We start from the raw sequence: 20,791 nt of genomic DNA, 5'->3' as shown, positions 1-20,791 counted from the left end.
TTTTGTACCTTCTTTGGGCTATGCACTTGAACTTCCTGTTCCTGTTCAAGAACATGTATTCTATTGGTTGTTGTCAGACTCCCATGGGGTCATGTAGGGGTCATAGCTGCCTCTAAAATGAGGACCCAGATTGTTGGGGGCAATATGCTGACTCTCTGTAAACCGCTTAGAGAGGCCTGAAAGGCCTATGAAGCGGTATATAAGTCTACTGCTGCTATTGCTATTGCTCTTTAGGCAAAAGAGAAAATGGAAGTCCTAGATGTTTGTCTGAGCTTAGACTGTTCCGGGAGTAGTGCAATATCTGAAATATCCTTAGGAGATTGTGCAATGTACAATCTTAGGAGCTCTGTGTCTTCTGCTAAATGGCAGTAGGTTAACCCTATTATGTCCTGAAGAATCATGTCCTGTTCTTCTTAATCCCATCATCCTGGAGCTGAAGGTCTTTTGTTCTGTGCATAGGCTGGCCCAGACATTCTTCTTGGGCACAAAATAGCTGCTTGGGAGGGGCTATTGAGAAAGAGTGAGTCTGCTTCCTGCCTCTAAAAACATGTTTATCCATTTCTCATTTAGGGAAATATAATATTCTGCCTTTTTTATATTATTCAAAATGTTTTATTCTTCTAGGAGCGGGTGGTGCTTCCCACAGTAGGTTATGGCTGGCTGGGGAAGTCTGGGAATTGAAGTCCACAAGTCTTAAAAGTTTCCAAGTTTGGAGACCCTTGCTCTAATGTATTGCAGACTCTAGCTTAGAGTAGAATAGGAATAAGAAGAAAGAATAGGAATAGAGCTGGAAGGGAACTTGGAGGTCTTCCAGTCCAGCCCCTTGCTCCAGCAGGAGAACCTATACAAATCTATTACCTATGTTGTTGCTGTTAGATAGAAGTCCCGTCCGACCCATTGCGACCCCATGGACAACGTTCCTCTACCATCCTCTGGAGTCCATTTAAGCTCACGCCTTCTGCTTCGGTGACTCCATCCAGCCTCCTCGTTCTCTGTCGTCCCCTTTTTCTTTTGCCCTTAGTCTTTCCCAGCATGAGGCTCTTCTCCAGTGAGTCCTTCCTTCTCATTAGGTGGCCAAAGTATTTGAGTTTTCTCTTCAGGATCTGGCCTTCTAAAGAGCAGTCAGGGTTGATCTCATGTAGGACTGATCAGTTTGATCGCCTTGCTGTCCAAGGGACTGGCAGGAGTCTTCTTCAGCACCAGAGTTCAAAGGCCTCAATTCTTTGGCGCTCAGCCTTCCATGGTCCACCTTTCACAGCCATCCATTGCAACTGGGAAAACCATAGCCTTGACTAGACACAATTTTGTTGGCCTAGGGTGATGTCTCTGCTTTTTAATATGCTATCTAGATTTGTTATAGCTTTGCTCCCCAGGAGCAAGTATCTTTTAATTTCTTGGCTGCAGTCCCCATCTGCTGTGATCTCTATAACCTATATAGAGAGATACTTCTGCATCTGCACCTTTTCAGTTTTACCTTCTTTTAAGGACCTTCTACAAACCCCTTCTCCTCTTCTTCAGAACCTGCAGTTGGAATGGTGGATGGTTTGCTTTCCAGCCACCAAACCCACCATAGCTTACCCAAAGCCCGACCCCGTTTCCTAAAGTCTGACGAACCAGGTTTGGTTCAGACCAACACCGCAGCGCAGCCTCGAACCCGCGGTTAGTTTGGAGATCAGCCAAAGCCGCTTTTCCAGCTGCCATTCAGTTTGAAAAAATAAAAACACAAACAAATCTCTTCCGCCTGAAGGGGGCGCTCCTCTGACCCTTTCCCCTTGTTTTGGTTTGGACTGGAAGTGCGCACGCGTCCGGTCGGACTCCTTTTGTTTTGTTTTGTTTCCCCCTCCTCCTTCTTCACTCCCTGGCTCGCCGGGCGAGAAGGGGGGAGGGAAAGGAGCCTAAACGCGTGCGCACTTCGAGCCTCCAACCCGGATAAGAACAGACGAGGAGAAAGGTCCGCCTTCGTCTCCTTGTTCCCAGGGTACGGGCCCCTCCGCGCGTGCGCATAAAGCTTACCTTGTTCCCCTCTCTCCCTCCCCCTCTCTCCTTGCTTCCACCGCAGGCTCCGCCCACCCAGCGAGGGAGGGGTTGCTGCGCAGTTCTCGGCGAGACACCGAGCGCAGCGGCTGGATTCGGTAGAGGCAGAAGCGGCAGCGGAGGCGGCCTCGCTGCGAAGGAGCCTTTCCCCTCACGAGCAGCAGCCCCTCAGCCCCCCGCCGCCATGGTGAAGATCGCGTTCCAGTCGCCCTTCGCCCACAAGGACGAGCCCAAGAAGGAGGCGGCCGAGGCGTTGGTGGCCGAACAGGTGAGGAGAAGGCGACGCCGCGCCGCCATTTTGTTTCCCCCCCACCTCCTAGTTTCCCCTCTCCCCCCCGGGGCAAAATGGCGGCGGGACCCTCGGTCTTCCCTCAGGGTGTGAGGGATGGGCTTTGTAGTCCTCCGCCATGCGAGACGGGGAGGGGGGATTGGGGATTTCTCCCCGATGGGGGTCTCGTGACTGGTTCGTTGACCGGGAAACAATACACGGGAAGCGGGAGGTCTGTGTGTGGAGAAGTGAGCGTATTCTATTCATTTAGGTTCTCTGCTTGGGCGGTATAGACGTTGCGAATAAATAAATAGAATAAATTGGATAAACGCGATGCATAATAAGACTCCTTATTAGTCTCCCCACACACACACACCCTGGAAAGCAAAGCGGATCGTATGCATGCGTGTGAGTGCGTGCACGCGCGTCTTGCACCGGCACGCGTAACGTGTGGAGCTGACTGATCGAAGCGCAACGAGGAATAGAGTTGGGCCTGCACGTATAAACGGGTTTCCCCTTTGAAGTAAGTAGAATAAAGGTCTCTGCAATTGTTTGCACTCCCTTGCAAATGATTCTCCCATTGAGGATTCGTAGAGGCTCATGCATGCCATTTATAATACACGAATATGGAACATGTAACAGTGATACCCATTTTCATGGGGGCACTTGGCACCATGTCCAAGAATTTTATAAGACACACCAACTAATTGCAGCTCCCTGCAATGACAACAGAACTGCAAAAAACTTCATTACTCAGAACATCGTGTATGTTAAGAAGGTACTTGGTTGATACCTAGGACGCTGGCAGCAACCCATATCAACCATCAGCACCAGTCAATGGTATTTGCGACACATCTTTACATGTTTAGTTGACTGAATTTCATGTTTAATGAATAAAGTATATAATAATAAATAATATAATAGCCAGTGCACAACATATTTACAATGAGATTGATTGAACTCCCTCAGTGCTCACACTCCCAACACAATACAACACAAAAGAATAAAAATGCAATTTTTAACTGGGATTTAACAAAACCAACATTGCACCTTCTTTGCTTGGGCATCATCTCCCCCCCCCCCAAAAAAAACTTCATAGGCTGTAGGATTTAGTGGGGGGGAAAAAGGGGGAAGGTTGTACTGTGTTTAGTTATTTATAACACACACAAAGCAGACTTCAGTGTTAGTATGATTAATCCTCTCTTGGTGTGAGTAAAGTCACAGAGAAGAGCCTTATAAATAGAAAGACATAAATATTGGTAGGATATACTCCTGCCTAATTTGAGGATCTTTCTCTCAATCCGCCAGTGAATCTGCCCTGGTGGATGGGTGGCTGATCCTTCAAGGAAGTAAGCAAAGAAGAGCCTTTGGCTAGATGGGTGGCATAGGAGTTTAATAAATAAAATGGGGAAGAGACTGGAGTTGCCGGTGGAGTTTTAGTAATTAGTTCTGGGGTGGTTTTTTTTATGCTGAGTGGTAGCAGTTCTGCCTTGTCTAGAGGTGGGGCCTAGAGGTGTTTTGGGAGGTATAAATTAGGCTTGAAAGTGGTGCATTATTTTGCATCATAACAGCTTCTAATTCCTTTCTAAATTCAATTTATTTTTTAAAAAGTAAGCCATGGAAAGGTAGGAAATGGGACAGTGGACTTTGAGGGGAAAATGAAGATATAAATCTAAAATAATAAAAGATTATCATGGGGAGTCTGGTATTTTTTTAATTTTTTTTTAAAAAAAGCTTTAATCCTTTTCATGCTTATAGAAGTACGTTCCTGGTCTGAAAATAGAATGAGGATACTGTGGATTTCCATCTTTCTTCCTGGTTTGTAGCATTTCCTTAACAGCTTTTAAGGATCCTTGCAATTCCATTAAAGATCTCTTCATTGTAACAGCATTAACCACTTCAAATGCTTCCAGATTTTCCTTGTTCCTATTGTTTTGCAAAATGCTAGTTATTTGCATGAAAGTGATACATTTTTTTACAGTCAAATACTTTAGTTGACCCTATATGGGAATAACGTGATGATTATATTTGTTTCAAAGGATATTTTAGGAACTATTTGATTGATTTAAAAAAATTCTTTTTAAAAACCTATTAAAAAGTAAGCGATGGCAAGGCTCGGTTAGGATATAATCTCATTGAAGATATTAATTCTCCAGGTGGGAATTACTGAAATTAGTGGTTTCTATCTTGGCATTAGCATGTTTAAATAAATTTGAAGGCTTATATCAAAATTTGCAATTTGCCTTGAAACTTTGGTAGTGCTCAAAACAAGTTTTCCTTCAGAATTGATCCCACATGTTGAAGGATTTTGGGATATATGCTGATGAGGATTTCTGAGCAAAATTGGAAGGAAGTTTGAAAGATTTTATATAGGCACATAACTAACAGCACAAAGAATGCTTAATTCTGTTTTGCTTTCTGATGGGAGAGAAGATTAGGCAAACACACAGATTAGACATTCTTTGTGCCTGTACATGCAAAGTTCAGAACTGTCTAATCATGCATTTGGTTTGAACAGTTTAAGGAGACTAAGCTTATTTTCAGTAGGCATGCTAGTGTATATATATATAAAATCTGCAAAACTATCTAATTTCCTGTTCCTGCCTTCAAAACAACTCTTGAGTCATTCCAGTTTATAAAAAGTAAAAGCTGTTTTGTTGACAGTATACATGTTTGTGCCTGATTATGTTTGGAAGTTACTCAGAACATTATTTTCATTCTACTTTTATATTATACAGGACAATTTCAGGCAGTTAAAAGCTCCTGATTTGTGACAAGCATTGATGGTTTGTCCCTAATGGCTGAGATCATATACTTGACTTATATTACATACTGTTCTCTTTAAAATGCCATATAAAATGCTTTTACTGCCAAGTGCACAGAAATTGCTCTTCTCTTGAAAAGAAATGGGTGCTTAAATTCCTTCTTGTCTAAATACATGCCTAAACCCATATAAGAAGTACAAATATGAAATAGTTTTACCATTGGTCTATGTTTCAGAGTGCTGTTGCACACTAACCACATCCCCCTAACTTGTAGAGTTCTGTTTAAGCTCAGGAAATTGTAAAGGTTGTGTAACAATTTTTAACTTAAAGAGAAAAAGTCCAGGGCAGCAATTTAACAGTCACAACTGGATACCAAAATATAGGCTAGTAGGCTAAAGAACTGCACAGGGAGTAGTTTTATGAATTCACCGTGTGTGTGTGTGTGTGTGTGTGTTTGTGTGTTTGTGTGTGTGTGTGTGTTGCAATTGTGCTGATAAATAAATAAAGGGACAGTTGCAACACATATGTAACAAAGGTAACATTAAAAAAATGGCTTTCTGCCTGGATGGCTCCCAGAGTGAGCCAATAGACAGAAAAGGGAAGCAGTATGCTCCCTCCCATATTTGGGCATACCAGGGGTTGTGACACAGTACGTACGTACATACATACATACATACATACATACAATATGGATTTTAGTGAACTGACTTTATTTTCATTGTAATACTTCAGCTTATGCAAAGTAAAATCCCTACACTGAAGAAACTGGGCCAATTTCATAGTGGATTACAGGATGGTTTAAATCCAACCATAATATGCATAAAATTCACAATAAAAGGAGGGGTTATTTGAGTCTCAGTCTTCATAAACCCCATTAGATGTATGATTTTTGAAAAAGAGTTCCATGATTGATAATTGCCCTGTAACAATTTTAATGAAAAAAATCATGCTTTAATATCAGATTTATACGGGATTAGTTCTAAACTTATAGATCTTTAAATATGCAATGGTGTTTCAATGTTATAGATAGATCCATATTTTAAAATGGGGACATTCAACTTTTTTCAAGCCTCTTCTGATTTTTAAAAAAAATCCTTGATTAACTTGCCTATTTACAGAATCCCTATTAAATCTCAATGGCAAAGCATTGTTTAACAAAGTGCTGCAACTATTTGAACACTCCTTTCTAGTTGTTTTCTTTTATTCTGGGCAGATGTGTGATTTCCAAACAAAACAATGGTAGAATCCTCTCACCATTCCTCCCTCCCCCTTTAAAAGTAGGGTATGTGAGTGTCTTGGGTACAAAAATGAAAGTGGAAGTTGGGCCTCCTGCAGTAGGCAGATTACCCATTAAAGTCATAAATTACTGCATGTAAAGTGGGATGGGTCAAACATGTTGGCAGTGCCTAGAGAGGTATCTGCAAGCACAGTAATACCTTTGGACTTTATGTTGGCAACACCAGTCTTAAGCTGTGTATCTAAGCATGTTGTATATGAAGGCCAGCTCTCTGTACACACCCAGGATTTCCCTTAGAGCACGATAAAGATCAAATGTTACCTAACCCAGTGGTAGTTTGATTAGGCAGCTTTAGTTTCCTGTCTGGTGGCCAGACAAGAGCAATGTGGGTTATAGGGAGCCCTGTCAAACATCAGATAGGAAAGTTGCTTTATTTGTTGTCACAGATGTTTCCTGTGCGCCTAATCTACTTTTGTATTAAGTCAAATGACAACCTGCTGAGCCAAAATGTGCACGTAGTATCTCTTCTCTCCCTCCCCACCTCCAAATCTCCAATAATAATTGGGAGACCTGCTTTTCTAGTATGTTGCAATTCAATCTGAAGCTTCTGCAAGCACAAAAGTATTGCTCTGGTTTATCTTAGCAATTCAGCAGTTGTGAACTTTCATACAAATCACCAGTGTGCAAGCAACAGGACTGGGTTCTAAATAAACAGAGCTGCAGTTAAAATATCATGGTGTTCAATAAACTTATGTTTTTCTCACCAGTGGCCAAAGTTGTTTCCTCTTAGTTGAACCTACTTCACAGCTATGTTGTTGGGGGGGGGGGGAAGGGGCAGATGAGAAAATGCTGTGCATTGATGAGTTTCTGAAAAAAGAATAAGATAAAGCTACTAAATAAATATTTAAAGATATTTCTTTAACATTTGAGACATATAATATGGAAGTACCGGTATAAAGTAGTCCTCATACTACTATCTGACCATAATTTGGACTGGGATTTCCATCACAAAACAATGCAATCTTAAATCAAGATATCACAGGTCTTAACAATAGTGCTCCCTGCACTGCCTATTAAGATAGTTAACAGAGAATTGTGGGTTAAGTGGGTATCTACCTCAATCCAAACCATTCGGGGCTTGGTTGCTCCCAGTCCTGATCTTTGATAAAGTGAGGGTCTTGGACCATCTCCCCCTCTCCTTTTCCATCTTTGTCCTTTGGCTGCCCTGAAGCCTGCTTTGTGGGACAGCAAGCACCCCAGGACCATGTGGCTTTGGGACTGCTTGCTGGGTGCCGGAAAGCATAACGCCCCAGCCAGTGCCAACAACCATTTGTCCAGCTGCCTTGTCTCCATGTTCCCTGCCCCGACTTGGTTCTGGCCTCAGACCTTAACCACTATGCCAGTCTTGTTCTGATAATGTTTATAATACTGGATTTTCTAACTTCATAAAAAAAGGCCTTGCAGAAAGTGAAAATTAAAAATGCATAAAGGTGTTAATCTTCAAATGTTTATTGGAATTTTGTTAACAGATCTTCAAATATACTTTCTGGAGCCTTCTATTTCATAAATCATCAGATACATAGCTAAGGGACTTTCAGATTGATTGATCCAAGTAAACAATATTTCTGTAGGCAGGGTTACTTAACTAACTTGAACTATGAAATGCTGTATTAGCATTTGTGTCAGTTGCTGATAAAGAAGTTTTGTTGGGAGTTTTTAGTGAAGTATAAAGAAATCTGTGTTTCTTGCTTACACAGATAGCTTTTATTTTGTTTCATTGTAGGTCAGCGAAATGATTCCAAACAAGTTGCAACATGACTTTTTAAGCCTGACTTGATTAGAGTATTTGTGATAGCCAGTATCACATTTAAAGCAGCATTAAAAAAAAACTTTTTCAGGATAGTCAGTTATCTGAATAAAATCACCTTCATACTTTGTGTTTTAGCTGTATGGTCTCTTCATGAGTTTTTGATAGTTGTGATATGTATAATTGTTTTAATACGGTAAATTCAAGTAAAATCTAGACCTTTAATTTGTTGAAAATGCTCAAATAATTGCAATGGTTAGCATTGTTCATTGAAACACAAATCTACATGAGCAGCATATATTAAGTGCTAGAGAACTTTTTTTGCTTCATAGAATTTTTGATGATAATGGTTATTTGGAGTTCCTCTTTTAACCAGAACTGATGTAAAAAGCCCCCACATAATTACAAAGAATTCTAAAAATGCTTCCTCTTCACAGTCATCATGAACTTATGCTGTAGGATGGATAGTTAAAGATAGGTAGAAACCAGACAGTAATTGTAGGAAATGGAGTATCTGTTCTGAACTAGAAACAACTATTTCTTGCCTCAAGTTGCAAAAAAGTATTCTAACGAGACTTACCATACATTTTAATGCCTGAGTAATCCTGGAGGATGAATAGAAATTCAACAACTTTTGAGATAATAATCTAATTGTCAAAAATTCATTCTAATTCTTACTTAGTGCCATGGTGAAAAATCTATAGTCTCTGATGGCAAAATCAGAGGAGAAGCATTTACATTATGTGGCTTGGCATCTGGATTGTTAAAGCCATGAGAAATATGGATTTTTCTTTTCTCTTGTCTGTTTTGTTTTGCTTTATCTTGTCTTCTTCCAAGAAGACCTTTTATGGAATGACAGTTGAATCTTATCTTTGTATTTGGGGCAAACACTGTAACCTTGGGCCAAAATCCTGTTGTGTCTCACATTACCTTTCACTTGGGAGGGTAATGTCACCCTATTGATTCAAGGAAAATAGTAATTTCATCTTTAAGACAATAAAAATTTTAAAACAACTTTTTATCTATGTTTTCAAGGACCCAGAAATTGCAACACACCACCGTGAAGGTTCCTCTGGAAGATGTCTGCTGACTCTTTTGGGACTTGCCTTCATTTTAGCTGGAATAGTGGTTGGGGGAGCCTGCATCTACAAATATTTCATGCCAAAGGTATTGGAGAGTTGATTATTATCCCACTTGTTTCTGAGCTTATTTCCCCACTTTTTAATAGCTTCAGTCTGACAATATACATTCAAAAATATACACAGTAAGGATGGCAAGCTAGTCCTTGAAGGTTTCCCAAAATAATTCAGTTTTTACAGTCTCCTGCAAGGAAATGAAGGAAGGAGCCATCATAACCACAGGGAATAAACTCTTAGGAGTAGTATACCAATAAAAATGCCTCCTTTTGGGTGATCATTCCTTGATAAGAGATCCTTAATATTCATATACTGTATATTGGATGGCAGATTCTCCCAAATTAGGTGGTTCCAAAGGTAGACAGTCACACAAGGCTTTATAGGTGATAACTGGTGCCTTAAATGGCAGCAAAGAATCTGCTATAACAAGTTTTCCATGCTGCAGATATCCAGTGGTCAGCTGTATTCCACCTGTTGACATTTCTGGATCATCTTTAAAAATAGTGCCATATAAAGCAAATTACAGCAATTGAATCGAAAAGTGACAGGTTTTGTGTGGCTAGACATGCCCCATTTTATGTTCTCTGCATAAACTAATGGCTTGAGAAGGGGAAGTTTCCTTTGTTCCTCCTTCATGTTTCATGAGCTAAAAAAACTCACTTGTCAATATACTCCAGTCCTTTTCCAGATAGCAGTCAGTGCACATCATGGCAGATCCCCGCTGTGGTCTTCCAGGACCCAATAATAAGTTGATATTTTCAGAGGTTGTAGAAAAAATGGAATTAGTAGCACTTTCTTTGCCCAATCACGGGAAACTGCTTCAGCAATTCCAGGACAGTTGAACTAAATTAATTCCTCCACCTTTAAATGAGTATTACAGCTGGCGATTTCTCTTTTTTAAAGAGCAAAATGTTCCGCGGTCAAATGTGTTACGTGGGAGAAGACAATCAGAATCAGGCAGCGGAGCCATATTTCCTGCCCATCGCTGAAGAAGCTGATATCAGAGAAACAGATAACATTGCCATCATTGATGTACCTGTTCCAAACTTCTCTGACAGTGACCCAGCAGCTATTGTGCATGATTTTGACAGAGTGAGTCCCTTCTTGTGGATTCTTTTTATTCTTTCTTTTGGTAAAAGTTTTGATGAAGTCTTTTTAATATGTAATTGTGTTTTTATGCTCTTTCTGGATTAAAGTCTGGTAGTCTTTCTCCCCCCCCCCTCCATTTTCAAGCACCAGCAACATGTGTATGCTAAATGTAAAATATTTATTGGTGCTTTCTGGGAGAAATCTCAAAAGTAGGAGCCCTAATCTCACAAACAAATTCCAGGGAAAATTGTGTTGCCAAATGGAGGAGAAACGATTCTTTCTTCAAAGCAGAGGATTTTCTATTTCTTAAGGGAGGCTTTCATTAAACTGATCCCCCCCTCTCCCCCCCAAGGAGTTTGGCCTGTAACTCCCATCATTTCTAATCATTGCTGGAACTGGTGGGTGTAGGTTGGGAACATGCCAAGTTGAGATAGCTGCCTTTGCCTATAGCATTGCCCACTGATACAAAGGCAGGGAAATAACCTTGGGAAAAGAACCTAGAGGCTGCTAGGAAAACACCAGGTGCAGAAGAAGCATGCAGTAAGGCCAGAGTGGGAGAGTTACAAAGGGATCGTCCTCCCCTTCCCCACCTCCCTCGAGTAGAAGAGGCAAGATGCAGAGATTCTCAAGACTTATTTTGTGGCTTTTCTCACTAAAATGTAGTGAAATCTTGTTTCCTCATTCGGTCTACTTTAAAGGGCTGACACCCCAGTTTTCCACATGCAGTTGGCTCGGAATAACAGGCGCTTATTTCTGAAAGCACAGTTGTCCTTCACAAAAATACACTGTGCACAGGCTTAGACATGCTTAGCACAGCCAATTAATCAGCAGCCTTATATGGGACTGCTGCCTTATTATGTCTAAACAATCCTGTGAAATATGTATAGTCATTTCCAGTCGGTGTTAAGATAACTGCAAAGCAACATTACAAGTTTGGAGCCCTAGAAAAGATATGATTCTCTTCTTTACTTCCTTGTCTCTTGTAATTTAGCATATTAGAAAGGCGGGTTAGTTTCAGTGCTTTTCATTATCTGAGAATGTTGCAAGCAGAAAAGATCCAGTATTGTCCTCCATTTTACCCTCTACTTTTAACCTGATTCTTGATCAGTCAGTTGCCTTGGATTTTCATACTATGTAGGCTCTCATTCAACAATTGAATCTTGTGATAATCCCATACTTAAATACACCATCCCATACCCTTAAGGCAACTTGTCCCTCCTGGCACCTTGATACGTGTTGGATCTGCAGTTCTCAGCTGGCTGTTTTACATAAAAGTGCTAGTGATACAACATCATTCTCTCCCCCTTAAAGATGAATTTTAAGCCAAAGTTAATGTGATTTACAGAAAGCAAGTCTTCAACATTTCTCTCGGGAGGGTGTTGGGTTTCAAAAATGAAATTGTTTACAGATTGCTGCTTCCTATTGAGAACTTTGTTGCATTGAAAAAGAACAATTTGGGGATGTAGCATTATACTTCAAAGTTTGTTACTTTGGTTTTCAAATCAATTATATTAAATTTGTGGCAGTAAAACACATTATTCTTTTACAAAGGGCTGGTTTGAAACAACTGGCAGAACTGAAAATCCATCCTCTGTTACTGGATGTCTCCCCCCCCCCCCCCTGCTTATCTTCTTGTAGCTCCTGACAGCCTACCTTGATCTCCAGCTTGGCAATTGCTATGTGATTCCTCTGAACACCTCTATTGTTATGCCACCACGGAACCTGATTGATCTTTTTGCAAAATTAGCGGTAGGTACCACTCAGATGGAGATATATGTGAATTCTTACTGCAGTGCACATCTGCATGGCAAAAGTTTAAAAGAACCATCTTGTGTCATTTGCAGAATTGCTGTAATGAAAGGTCGCTGAACATGTGACCTTTGAGATCTTGTGCAAGCTGGCATTTTTAAAATCATAAAAGTCTGAAACATCTGAAGTTGTGGGTGCTGACCAATTGCTAAGCATGCTTCCTTTACAGCAGGGGTGTCAAACTCGCGTCGTCACGGTGTCACATGACATATTGGGACTTTTCCCCCCTTCACTAAACCAGGCGGGAGCAGAGTCAGCAAGTGCCATATCCGGCCCTGAGTATGATACCCCTGCTTTAGAGTGTCCCCAATCTCTCACCATCTGTAACATGCTTAATTGCCTTCAGGTGTAACTGTTCTTGGTTGAATAATCACAAATGTCTGTATTAAGAACGGTATTTTTTTCCACACACACACACAGACGGGTTCCTACTTGCCTCAGACTTACCTTGTTCGTGAGGAAATGGTTGTGACTGAAGAAATTGATAATGTGTCAGATCTGGGTGTCTTCATTTACCAGCTCTGTGTAGGGAAGGAAACCTTCAGACTTCAGCGCAGAGAGAAGCTCATTGGTGAGTATTTTATTTTGAATGGTTACTGTCAGGATATGAAAAAGAAACCCAAGGGAAAATTGGCGAGCGGTTTAGAATTGCCTTTTGTATGATTTTCTATCTTAAGGAGAAAAGCTGCCATGGGAATAATAAAAGTTCAGTAAACAAAGGAGTTTGTTAAATGGAGGGATTTTCCACCAGGAATTACCAACTAGGATCCAGCTATTATTCTTGATGGGTATATTGCGAGCCCTAAACTTTGAATTCAACTTTAGTTAACCCCATATTCTGCTTTTCAGCTGCCGTCAAGCCTTACAGAATAAAGAACCATTTCTGTATCTTCAGTCAGACAGAAGAGAGCAAATGTTCTCAGGACGTGAGGTTGCTATAAGACTTAAACAGCGGTGCCAGATAGATTAGCAGTGATTTCCTGGCTGATCCTTTTTTGTGTATGGGATAGGGTGTGGTGAGAAGGAATGTAACTTGAGTTGGTTTCCTTAGTATTAGCGAATGAAATGAAGGGAAGGGCATGTTACATAATATTGGAACATCCAATTTTATACAGTCGCTCGTGTCTTTTGCTGAATAAACGGAGTGTACTACTTTTATACTATTCTGCACCTTCAGCTTACAAAGACTTAAAATAAGAGCAAAGTGTTTCATTGTGCTTTAAATACATTGACCTAAAGTTGATGTTTTTTTATTACCTGTGTAATCCTGCTTGCTCCTATTTTAAGTACTTTTATGTGATCATATGCATTCCAGACAGCTGAAGTGACTTATACAGCCACTTTACCCGTGTTGGCACTCCTGTTCATGCCCCAGATGGCTTCCCTAAATCCTTTCAGCATCTTTTGCTGAGTACTTTAATCCATCCCCTTTTTGAAAATTGGCACTTGCCTCTTGAAAGCTAATGTTTGAGAGTGGACTTAGGCTCACTGCAGAGTCACTCCTGTCAGATAGAATTAGCAGGTCACAGTCAAGTCATTTTGAGTACTGAATAAATAGCACCATACTTGCAGCATATGAAATAATGTAGAAAAACGATGGCCATATTTGCAAGTTCATGTTCATTCTCTTACTTAAGGGTCAGCAATTGGGGACATTTTGATAAATGCTATCTTCAAGTGCCATTTAAGGATCTCTGAAATAGCTGGCCATTTCTTGAGAGATTTTGCTTGTGCTCACCAGTGCTGTATTAAAACAAAGTAGGGGAAATCTACGAAGGGTGGTTTCTAGAATTCTTTCCACCCCTTTTACCAGCAATGAAGGGGATACTTAATTCTTTTTCCTTCTGTGTAGTAAATGAATGTGTTCTCTGGTGTTTCTGCTTTCCCTTTCTATATTACATGTGTGTATGTGCATTGGGGAACAAGGGGCAGGCAGCATAGGATTCACTTTCAAACACATAATGCAGGATCAGCAAATTCTGAGTTCCCTTGGAGGGATGTTTTTCTTTGCAATTCCCGATCAGAACAGCCCTCTTTTTAAACTCCACTTTTCTTTTGCTGGACTACTTCCTTTACCTTCAATTTGCTCCCATTCTGTTCTGTTTTGGGGGAGTTTAAACTATAGGTGGCACTATTGAGCCCCTTCATGTGGCTTCTAACATTCCATTAAGATGGAAACAATAAAAAGGTAATACAATCCTGAAGAGCACCCTTTGCATTCCATATTGCAATGTTAGCCCCACCAATGTCCAAAGAATGTTTATGGTGATGATGACACTTTTTAACAATGATTGAACATGGCTTTCCTGGGTATTTTCTTTCCTTCATTGACCTAAAGCTCCAGTATGCATCCCTAAGCAATTACAGTCAGCTTTGATAACTCAATGTTGTTCAAACTTAACTTTTAAAATATATAGACTTCAGCTTCCAGAATTCCACAACCTGCATGTTTTGGGAAGCCATTCGTGCTGGATGACTGAACTTGAAATAACACCTTGTAGCCTATGGAAAGAAAAAATCTGTTCTATCTGACCTGCTCCTGTTCCCTGAATAAATTGGTATTGTTTCCCCCCCCCCCCCCCTGTCTTTCTAGGCCTTCAGAAGCGTTCTGCTGAAAAGTGCCATATAATCCGACACTTTGAAAACGTGTTTATTGTTGAAACCAAGTTCTGTCAGCAATGAAGAGTGCAGGGCGGAAAATGACAATCACGCATCTTCATGAAGGATCCAAGCTTTACACCTTCAGTTTCAAAATTAAATGTGCAGTGATAATCAAAAGCCTTATGTTTCCTTTCTGTGAATTGCTTAGATGAAAAGAACCCTTTTAAATCCACAATAGGCTTTTCTTTGAAATTTGTGGTGCTGCTAATTTTTTCAGCTCCTTCAATTTTGAATAGTAACATATTAAAATGGATTATCCTCTTAAAAACATCTGTATGTCTGTTTTAGACTGAAGAAAATTGAAATCCAAATACCAGTTCCTCCATAAACATGTAATCAATTCATTACTTGACTTTCTCACAAAAACTAATTACATTAATCTCTAGTTTGCACATTGGTTTCTAGGTTCATAAAATTGTTCTGCACTTTGTTTTCTATTAGGGAAACAAAAAAAAACACATCAAAATTTTAAGGGTTTTATTTAAACTTCATTTGTGAAGCATGTAACTTTAACCTTGGTAATCATAAGCAGCTAACATTGCTTTTTTCATTTTGTGCAATTACTGTATTAAATTTGTATGTATATTTGGAGCCTATCGAGCTGACCTTACTACTTTTAATTCCTCCCTCCTGTTTGTTGTGATATTTAGTTGTATAGCCAAGCACATTTATTCTTAAAAGCTTTTACATTGGTATTTTGGGTTACTGGACCTACTTCTTAACATCTTAAATACAAAGGTATATGATTAACATTTTTAGCAGGTCCAATTTTCAGTGTTTCCATCGCTATAAAATTCCTATCTTGTGAAACTTCTAGAGCAGACCTTACGAGCAAGTTACCACTATTACTGCAGAGAACTTATCCTTGTTTGGGATTGTGGTCTGAGTTGGCAAAGGGATTTCTAGAGAGCTGCAAACTGAGTATTTTATAAGGGACTTTATATTTCACACAGATTGTGCAACCCTCTAATAAATGTTTCTCTTAAGATGATAGTGGTGGCTTCCATTTTGTTCTGACTGCGAAAAAATTGGGGAAAGGGCACATTTAACAAGGTTTATGAACTCTTAACAGCATTGAGGTGGGTCTCAGATTTCTTTAGGATGCTTTCCTGTCAACTGACAATGTCAAGTTTCAACTTCAGTGTGAGTCCAGAAGTGCCCGAAAAGATGCACATGGCTGTAATGGGATATTCTGTTCATTCCAAAGTTATTGCTTAGTTCTTCAGTGACAGAGTAGTGACTAATCATTAAGTGTTCAATTTCCTTTTCAGTTGATTACAAAAATAAAGCTGCTAGGGCAGCGGTCTCCAACTGTTGTGGCTTGGCAGCCCAGCTGGAGGGCGATGGGAACCGGGTTGCAGTCACGCAAGTGAAGCTGTGTGTGCATGAATATGTGCGCTGTCCCACCTCACACAAGCAGAGCTACACACACATGAACCAGCCCAAGCCATGGCCTGGTAGTGGGCTGCAGCCCTGAGGTTGGGGACCCCCTGCATTAGTGGATAGTTCAAGAAAGAAAAAGAGTGATTTGTACAATTTATGTTGCGGAATTCAGTTTTCTGTTGGAAGAGCTGTGATTTGTTAGCCATAAATCCTCTCTGGTGGATTTGCGTCATCCTCTCCTTTCTTGAATACTAATGCAAAATCCCCTAGGCCAGCTTAGTCACAACAGAGCGTGCGGGTTTCCTAAGCTGTGGGCTTTCATTTGGCCCTTTAAAAAGATGTTCGTGTACTTCCAGATGGCACTTCTGTATTGGGACTGTGTCGCCTTGGTAGTAAGGGAATTGATTAAATGTCATATTTTTGTTACATGGTGCTTATTGTGTAGAACTTGTAAACAATTTCCATTTATTAATCATAATTTGAGACAACTTTTGAAGGGGAAGGCAGCCAGTGCCTTCCAAGAAGTAGTTGTGGGCATGTAATTTTATTTTTACTTTTTTTGCAAACAATTCAGATGGGGTGGAATTATATTTGGGGTTTTCCAGTACCATTCCAGGAGAATTTTCAAGGAGATTCTTTCTTTTTGGTCCATGGATAGAAGACAATGGTGACCTTGTGATGCTGCAGGGAAAGGGTTTCTGGATCAGTTACATTGTCATTTTTTTTTTCTTGGAATAATAACTGAAGAGGAATATTCTTGCTGGAACTTGTCTGCCTCAGCATGTCATTCACATGCTTTATAATTTATAATTTTTCTCCAGGCCCAACATCCAAGCAGGGGAAAAAATCCTGCATGCCCACTAGATGGCAGTGTTGACAGTCAAAAAAATCCATTGTGTGTTTAATGAACATAGTTGAGTTGTGTTCACCAACAGGAGGGCCAGCAAGTAGGGTGTGTGGCAGGGTGCAAATACAAAAAACCCTCAAAAACAGTTTGACTAAAGGCAAGTAATCTTGAAGCGGTAGGAATAGGTGTCCCTCTCCACATAACACAGGTAGTCCTCAACATTTCATTTAGTGACAATTCAAAGCATTCCAAAAAGTGACAAACTGTTTTTCACACTTAAAACTGTAGCAAGCTGACCAAAATTCAGATGCCTGACAACTTGCATGACGGTTGCATTGTCCTGGGGTCATGTGATCACCTTTTGCCATCTGACAGTCCATGGGGAAGGCAGGTTCATTTTACAACCACATTACTAACTTTAGAACTGCAAAGATTCAGTTAAGAACTGCGTCAGGGAAGGTTGTAAAATGGGGCAAAACTCACTTAACAGCTGTCTTGCTTAGCAACAAATTTTGGACTCAAGTTGAACGCTGTAGGTTCCACCCATACCACCACTGCCAATCCTTGAGACTGTAACATAACACAATCCAATTCTTTTGAATATAAATAAAAGCTAGTTTGATTTAGCGATCAAGGCATCGGGCTAGAAACGAGAGAACTGCCATATTTTGTTTTGGCATGAAAGGTGGCTGGGTTGACTGGACCCATTCTCCCTCTGCCCAACTCATCTCACTTGTGAAGAAAACAGGAGACAGAAGGTGAGTTAAGTATGTTCATTGCCCTGAGTTATTTATGAAAAAGATGCTTTTTCTCTCCCTCCCCCCTCCCAGTTCTTTAGCCATTGACACGGTGCAAAAACAGCTTATTCACCAGTTCTCAAAAAATATCTGCTTTCTTTATATATATATATATATATATATATATATATATATATATATATATATATATATATATATATATATATATATATATATATATATATATATATATATATATATATATATATATATATATATATATATATATAAATGGCTTTGTGTGTATGTGTGTTCCAGCATAACACTGGAACGCCGCGAGCAATTTCAAACAAACTTGGCACACAGATGACTTACTCTCTGGCAACATGCTGTCGGGGTAAGCCATCCCTAACACCCCTCGGGGTGTATGTTCTGTTACGAATACAGCCTGTTGTGCCTTCAAATGGCTTCTACTGTACTGCCGTAAAATGGCTTCTATTGTACAGCGCAGTGGAGTTGCCATGGTAGCTTCACAGTACTCACAAGGGGGCGCCTTCTGATAAGGGGGAAAATCCAATATTAGAAATTATGTTTGGTCCTGACATTTTCAACAAGGCTTTGATTATTTTTGATGGCAAATTTATGTCTTTTGGGGGGCACAGTGAATATATTTGTAACTAATTTAATTGTTGCTGAAATTGGGGCTTTTCCTGTCTTATACAGGATTAGGATAAATAAATACCTGGGTAATGTCGAGTTATCAGCTAGTAGGAGAATAAAAGAATCCCTCAAGGAGCCAAAGCCCAACCTGCAGTTAGAATTTCTTACTTGTGTGTTGGTTTATTGATGCGCATAGTAAAAGCCATGTAAAATAAAGGGATTCCTTCTCCGCTTTTTGCCATTTTTGCAGCCATTTAATGACTGCCAATTGGCAAGAACAGAAGTAGTTCAGCATAGCTAGAGGGCACCATTCTCCCATCTTGCCACAGACGATCACGCTACCTTTCAAAACGCAAGCTGTCTTAACACATTTCCTTCCGGGAAAATCACCTGATTGGTTTAAGAAGTGTCAAATCCCCAAGGGTTAATTAAATCCTGAAATCCGTTGCCCAATAGATACCTTGTCCTTGACAAGTATTCCCCTAAGTCGTTCCCTAAACATGGACACCAAAGGGCTGATATTAGTTGTACCATTAGTTAAAATATTAAAATTGGAGAGTCAATTAGCAATCTGAAAATTCATAAAGGAATCTGAACTGTAGAGTTTGAGAATGCCATAAGTGCTTTTAAAAAAAACACCTAAATTCATGCAGTGCCTATTTTTACCAAACGTAACTCTTACTTTGACTATTCTAACAGTAAACAAACTCAAACACTACTACAGGGCCCAATAATTCAAAATAAACAGTGGTGTTTAGATATCTATTTGCCATTGATCCTCAATGGACCTCTGCATTCTACCTAGCTGAATTGACTAGTTTCTTTGCAAATTAAGGTACAACATCATATTTCTGTTCTCATGTGCAGCTGACTTTTTCACCAAGAAAGCTACACAAACATCTCTCAGATGTTTGCAAGAACAAAAAGGGGGAAACTATTAAAACTTTCAGAGGTGCATGAAAGAATCTGCAGTGGCAGTCCAGTAACCATTCTGTATATATTTTGTTGTTAGTTGCGTAGTCGTATCCGACCCATCGCGACCTCATGGACAACGTTCCTCCAAGCTTTCCTTTCCTCTACCATCCTCTGGAGTCCCTTTAAGCTCACGCCGACTGCTTCAGTGACTCCATCCAGCCACCTCATTCTGTTGTCCCTTTCTTCTTTTGCCCCCCCATCGTCCCCAGCATGAGGCTCTTCTCCATGGAGTCCTTCCTTCTCATTAGGTGGCCAAAGCATTTGAGTTTCCTGTTCAGGATCTGGCCTTCTAAAGAGCAGTCAGGGTTGATCTCCTCTAGGACTGACTAGTTTGACTGACCTGTATATTTTAATGGTAAGCAATAACGTGCTCACACAAACACACATACACACAGAGGCTCCTGTGTCGCTTAAAAAGCTGAAATGAAAATAACTCGGTATCTTCTGATACAGTCAAATCTTGCATGTATGAACACCTCGTGTACGATTTGTGCGTGACATTTCTACAACTTTGCAAAAATTTGAGACAGGAGCGAGAATTAAACATCCTGTAGAAACAGCCTAGCGCAGGACCGCTTTATGGTAAGTTATTTTGGTTTTGCATATTTGGTTTCAACAAGAATTTCCTAAATTAAAAAAAAAAAGGTTTCTGTTCCATTTCCTCTTGAGATGCGCAGATTGAATATTTCACATCTTTCTTACCCACTCAAAGAGGACTTTTTGACATGTTGTGGGTGTTGGGAGATATTTTTAGGGTAGATGTTGCATTGACATTTTCTTGTTAACTATTATCTCTCAGCAGGTCAATGACTGAGTTAGTGAGCATCACAGGGAGAAATGCGTTGGAAACTTTAGTTCCCCCAGATGGTTTCTATTATATTGCTAACCAGTTTGCTGGCATGACAACCTAAAATTCCTTAACAGACTATGAGGCACCAGAACGTATTTTACACTAGACCAGGAAGTCCTCGACTTACAATCACAATGGGGCCCTAAGTGAGACATTTGTTAAGTGAGACACTTGTTAAGTGTCCCATTTTACGACCTTTCTTGCCACACTTTGGCTTCCGCCATGTGCAACAGCAGCCAAAAAAGCCAATGCAATCCTAAATGGCATTAACAGGGATACAATCAAGATCAAGTGAGGTACTAATACCACTCTATAAAGCCTTAGTAAGACCACACCTAGAGTACTGCATCCAGTTTTGGACACCCCACTATAAAAAAAGATGTTGAGACTCTAGAAAGAGTGCAGAGAAGAGCAACCAGGATGATTAGAAGACTGGAGGCTAAAACATATGAAGAACGGTTGCAGGAACTGGGCATGGCTAGTCTAGTGAAGAGAAGGACCAGGGGAGACATAATAGCAGTCTTCCAATATTT

General features: G+C 40.2%; 1 protein-coding gene across 1 annotated transcript; it reads left to right on the top strand.

Moving 5' to 3' along the window:
- Positions 1-2,086: 2,086 nt before the first annotated feature.
- Positions 2,087-15,795, top strand: ITM2A (integral membrane protein 2A). Its single transcript, XM_014057312.2, has 6 exons — positions 2,087-2,302; positions 9,147-9,278; positions 10,151-10,339; positions 11,975-12,085; positions 12,566-12,716; positions 14,739-15,795. The coding sequence occupies exons 1-6, from the start codon at positions 2,219-2,221 to the stop codon at positions 14,825-14,827; spliced, it is 756 nt and encodes a 251-aa protein (XP_013912787.1). The 5' UTR covers positions 2,087-2,218; the 3' UTR covers positions 14,828-15,795.
- The last annotated feature ends 4,996 nt before the right edge of the window (positions 15,796-20,791 follow it).

The sequence above is a fragment of the Thamnophis sirtalis genome, unplaced genomic scaffold (genome assembly GCF_051295495.1).
Source record: "Thamnophis sirtalis isolate CommonGarterSnake01/CBP01778 unplaced genomic scaffold, rThaSir2_p1.2 scaffold_13, whole genome shotgun sequence".
NCBI classification, from domain to species: Eukaryota; Metazoa; Chordata; class Lepidosauria; order Squamata; family Natricidae; genus Thamnophis; species Thamnophis sirtalis.
This window is presented reverse-complemented; position numbering and strand designations above follow the sequence as displayed.

Excerpts from the sequence above, each read along its gene's own strand:
- ITM2A (XM_014057312.2), top strand. The coding sequence starts at position 2,219 with ATGGTGAAGATCGCGTTCCAGTCGCCCTTCGCCCACAAGGACGAGCCC. Across the intron at positions 2,303-9,146 it reads AGGCGTTGGTGGCCGAACAG|GACCCAGAAATTGCAACACA; the intron begins GTGAGGAGAAGG and ends TATGTTTTCAAG. Across the intron at positions 12,717-14,738 it reads GCGCAGAGAGAAGCTCATTG|GCCTTCAGAAGCGTTCTGCT; the intron begins GTGAGTATTTTA and ends CTGTCTTTCTAG.